The 5,005-nt window shown below is 44.6% G+C and overlaps 1 protein-coding gene across 1 annotated transcript; it reads right to left on the bottom strand.

The window, feature by feature from the left end:
* Positions 1 to 447: 447 nt before the first annotated feature.
* On the bottom strand, positions 448 to 4,585 carry LOC148683360 (uncharacterized). Its single transcript, XM_088658671.1, has 3 exons — positions 4,317 to 4,585; positions 4,157 to 4,196; positions 448 to 3,176 (listed from the first exon to the last, which is right to left on the bottom strand). Exons 1-3 carry the CDS (start codon positions 4,557 to 4,559, stop codon positions 2,647 to 2,649), a joined length of 813 nt encoding a protein of 270 aa, XP_088514797.1. The 5' UTR covers positions 4,560 to 4,585; the 3' UTR covers positions 448 to 2,646.
* Positions 4,586 to 5,005: the final 420 nt, after the last annotated feature.

The raw sequence follows: 5,005 nt of genomic DNA, 5'->3' as shown, positions 1-5,005 counted from the left end.
GTTCCTTAATATACATTTGAATGGTAACAATAAAAGTAAAAAATCAGAGTTTATTTGATATGCAGTTTCAAAGAAATGAGGGGCTTTAAAAATAGCACCTTGAAGCTCTGGTCTCAGCTTCACCATTTATTTATGTATTTACAAAATGCACAGCTAACTTCTCTATTAAAAAGATAGCCCTCTTTTTAAATAATAAAAAAAGGAATGGCACTAGAACAGGCAAGAAAATCCTATTAAAAAGAAAAGGCTGCTCAACTGGCTCTAAAAAAAGCTACCTGAAATAAAAAACACTTGAACCAGCTCAAGGAAAATGAAAAACAAAATATACAGCAGCAACATCAAACACACCTCAGCAGAAATGAGATGTTAATGTTCAATAGTCGCATGTAAGCCAGGCTCTGACTGTTAAGTGCAGTAATGTATTAATTGAATTTATTTATTTACCGGTACTTAATTTGTATACCACCCTAGACCTGCAGGTCTCAGGGCGATTGCCATGATAAAATGAGAAATGAGGAACCTATGGCCCTGTAGATGCTGTGGGACCCCAAATCCTTGGTGCATTTTGCTCAAGGCTACTAAAGGATCAAGAGAGACAGATCATATCCCTTCAACAGAGTTTCCTAATTTTTGTTATGACAGGATTTTATCAGAATTACAACTGGCAGCACATTTGACTCATGTATAACTGAGATGTGGATGTTATCCTTGAAAACACACGCACAACGGTTGTGATTTTTCTTTCTAAACTAGCCTCTTCCCATCATGGCCTAGCACAGAAACCATGATGCTGGCAGAAGAGGGGCAGCATGATCTGTGCCAGCCCGCTTAGCTGCTTGAGAGGAATTCTGTGTACTTGCTTACCTGAAACATCTAGTTGCCTGTGGCCTCTGGAGACTGGTAAGCAGAGATGCTTTGGATAAAAGAGTACAGTGGTACCTCTACTTACGAGTAACTCTATTTACAAATTTTTCTACTTACGAATGGAGCTCCGCCCGCCATCTTGGATGCGGTTTAGATAGGATTTTTTCTACTTACGATTTTTAGATAGGGTTGCTTCGACTTACGATTTTTTTTCTCCCAATGCATTCCCATGGGATTCGACTTACAATTTTTTTTCGACTTACAAATGTGTGTTCGGAACGCATTAAATTCGTAAGTAAAGGTACCACTGTACTGGGCAAACAGAAAGGCAGGAAAGCTAACCCTCAAGACTGCAGAGGTATATCCAGGTACACTATTTCAGGTGTGCATTTTTAAGATACTGATGTATGCAACTACTTTGTCATATATTAAATACAATTCAAAATAAAATAAAATGCAAAGATTAAATATGTCAATAAAATACACTGTTGCCAATAAAATACACTGATGCCAATAAAATACACTGTTGCGATATCAAGAAACATAAATAAGTTAAAATATAAATTAGGTATCTTTCCCACCCCCACCCATTTTCTAGTCTGGATCTGGGCTATTAATTAGTGCTAGATATTTTCTGGGTGTTTTGTGGGATGAAAGAGAAAACAAATCACTAAATGTGCTCCTTTACTACTTTTGTTTTCAGTGCTTTCCCTGCCCAGAACACACGTGAATGCAAAAATTCATCAAAGCAGAGATCTAGGCCACTAACTGGGAAGGAATGGGCTGGGAACAGAAAGCACAGTCATTAACATGCAGACAGCAAGGATCTTCGAGAACCTCACCATCTCTTTGGAAGCTGGGCATAGAGTCATAGACTAAAGCAGAAGGAGTGGAGCCACCTACCCGCCCAATCAAACGGATGTATAAAGGTTTTGATAGTGTTTTCAGGAGCAACTTGTCAGAGAGCCACCCATACCGTCTGAGGCAGAAGGAAAGGGAATGGTTTGTTTGGGATATCCTGGAAGCCAACACGCAACAAACTGAGCGACCAGCACCATAGAATCATAGACTCATAGAATCATAGAGTTGGAAGAGACCACAAGGGCCACCCAGTCCAACCCCTTGCCAAGCAGGAAACACCATCAAAGCATTCTTGACATATGCCTGTCAAGCCTCTGCTTGACCAGAGGCAACCAGGACCGTCAGAGCCTCCAAATGAGAAGAATCACAGAACTGTAGAGCTGAAAGGAGTCACCCAAGGGTCATCTAGTCCAACCCCATGTAGGAATCCCAGCTAAAGACATGTCACTCTGGGCAGCAATGTCAGGATGGGGTAAAGACAGGCACACATCTGCTGGTGTAGATATCATGAGTTGCATAATATTATTCCGGAATTGCTGCCTGAATGAAATCTGTCACATGTTCAACTTGATTTTATCTACTTGGTACAGTAGATTAAGATATAAATCTAATAAGAATGAAAGGATCTTCAAAGGTCAGCAAGTCCAACCCCATTCTCAGGAGCGGATTCCCCAAACCAGCGCTAGCAGCAAAGCCTGCCCCCTTTTCTTCCCAATCACAGATACCGGTAGTGATGCCCCACAGTGAAACACAGGCACGACACGTGCCAGTTATCGACACATTGTCCCAGTTGCCACACAGATCCATGCATTTCACAGCAGCACTTGGAACAGTCTTGAATGTCAAGTCTCCCACTGAAGTTCTGGTCCTGGTTCACTCCAGACCCTGTAATCTGCATGAGCCTGCACACAATTACAGCCGTCATTTTTGATCTGGAGGAATTGTCTCAAGCGTTGTCTGAAAGTTCTCAAGCACCCTCTCCATTCCACACACCGAAGAACGGCATTTGATTCCAGTTACTTCTGAAATAGGCTCCTCAGGAACCTGGGAGACACCAAAAAAGTTACCCTTGGGACTAAGGGTCCAGCTCTCGTAGGAGTTACTTGCCATTAATTCCACGGAAAGTTCATCATTCTCTTTCAGTCGATAAGATGAGACATCCATGAAAATTGTGACTGCGGTTTCCTTTGGATGCGCTGTAGCAGGGTAACTCAATGGGAGGGTCAGAATATGGAAAGCATGTCCATCACGATGGCCATGGATGATGAGGCTGATATCCACCTTCTCTTTAACTTTAGGTAACTGGTGTGAAATATTCATTTGGGCATAGATGCTGTACAGGCCATCATACTTAATTCCCAGTCTTGAAGAAGAGTATTCAAATATTGGGCTACATATTGTTCCGTCAACTTTACAGTCCCACCAGTTCAGTTGTCCGTTCCTTAAGCGTGCTGGAAAAAGAGAGGAATCAAGTGGGAACACAGTTCCTTTGCATCATCGCAGCAGGACCCTAACAGAGCCACCCACCAGTTTCCTTGGAGTCTCATAAAAGACTTGTTTCTTGTACTAATAAGAGTCTTTATCAACCTTTCACCTGTACGAAGCTTCCTGGGCAAGTTATATGAATGCAGGATCCACAATAGTATAAATTCAGCAGTGTACAATCTGCACATTCAACGCTGTACGATGAAGGTGCTAGGCACACCTCTTTAGGGAGGGAGCCCACCATTTAGGGGCTGCCACAAAGAAAGCTCTCTCCCAGGCTGCGGTTCTCTGTACTTCTGAGGGTGGCAAAACTACCAAGAGCTGCTTCCTCTGCAGATCTTTATAGCTAAGAAGGTTGGTAGGAATGGAGGCAGTCTTTCAGATGTTTGGAGCATCAAATAATCAAGGGCTTCAAAACACTGAATGTGAATACATTAAATCAGGCCTGGAAGCAAAATTGGCAACCAATGTTCTAAAACGTCCAACTCCCAATAGACTGTGATCTACTCACAGTATTAAAAAACTGGCAGGGATCTACCCATTGTCGTAAAAAAAATCTAGCAGTGACCTACCGAAAGTTTTTGAGCTTTTTTTGCGGAAGCAAGAGTTGTTTAGCTTTTGTAGGAAGCCAAAGTTGTGGAGCTTTTTGGAGAAGGACAATGTTGTGGAGCTTTTTTAGAAAGCTGTTGTTGTTTTGCTTCTTTTGCTTCTAATGAGATCGCTGGGGGGGGGGCAGAGATCAACCAAGATCTACCAGGAACACCCCATGATCTACCTGTTGGACATGCCTGTTCTATAACATGGGCTATTGTATGAGCTCCAAAGAGATCCCTTGCCCCTGCATTTTGAACCACCTTCTACACAGTCCTAGTGTGTGACCCCTATCCCACAAGGCCTTCTTTCTGGACTCCAAGTGAGCACACATGTTCCAAGAAGCGATACTTACTGGTACCTTCGCTAATCTTAAAGACGAGATGAGTACAATTCTGAAAAAGAAAAGAGAAGTCTGGCGTTAGAGGCGTCCGAGAAGCAGAAATGGGGAAAGGCTTGTTTTGGCGCTGGCCGCATCTCACGGGGTTGGACTAGATGAGCCTAAGGGTACCTACCTTCCCATGTTGCGATTTCTCAGAGCCAGAAGGCAGTGGCGTCGGCGGCATCGGGGACTGCAGCGCCCGCGGCGGCGGCTCCCGCGCCCGACCCGCCAGGACCGTGGCGAGCGCCGCCAGCGAGGCAACCAGGGCGCACACGGCCAGCAGCAGAGCGCAGCGCACGGCGAGGGAAGCGCGCCACACGCCGCGCCGACTGCTCTCGCTCTTGCTCTCGCTCTCGCTCTCGCCGGGGAGATCCATCGCGCCGGCCACCGCCCAATCCCCTCGCCTGCCGGCCCGGTTCTATTTAAAGCCGCTTGCCCGCTCCGCCCAGCGCTGTCGACGGGACATCCCTGAAAAGGGGCAGGCACAGCTTGTCAGCAGGCGATGGGGAGAAAACCTGTTCCTGCTGGAATTCCCTCAGCTATTAAGAGTGAAAGAGCTTTGTGCTCTTTTTTTGGTACCCTTTTTGGTACTCGTTTAGTTTAGTTTAGTTTAGTTTAGTTTAGTTTAGTTTACAGGTAGGTAGCCGTGTTGGTCTCTGACACAGTCAAAACAAAATAAAAAATCCTTCCAGTAGCACCTTAGAGACCAACTAAGTTTGTCATAGGTATGAGCTTTCGTGTGCTGAAGTGTGCATGCACACGAAAGCTCATACCTATGACAAACTTAATTGGTCCCTAAGGTGCTACTGGAATGATTTTTTT

Source organism: Zootoca vivipara, chromosome 15, assembly GCF_965207765.1.
Source record: "Zootoca vivipara chromosome 15, rZooViv2.hap1.1, whole genome shotgun sequence".
NCBI lineage: Eukaryota > Metazoa > Chordata > Lepidosauria > Squamata > Lacertidae > Zootoca > Zootoca vivipara.
This window is presented reverse-complemented; position numbering and strand designations above follow the sequence as displayed.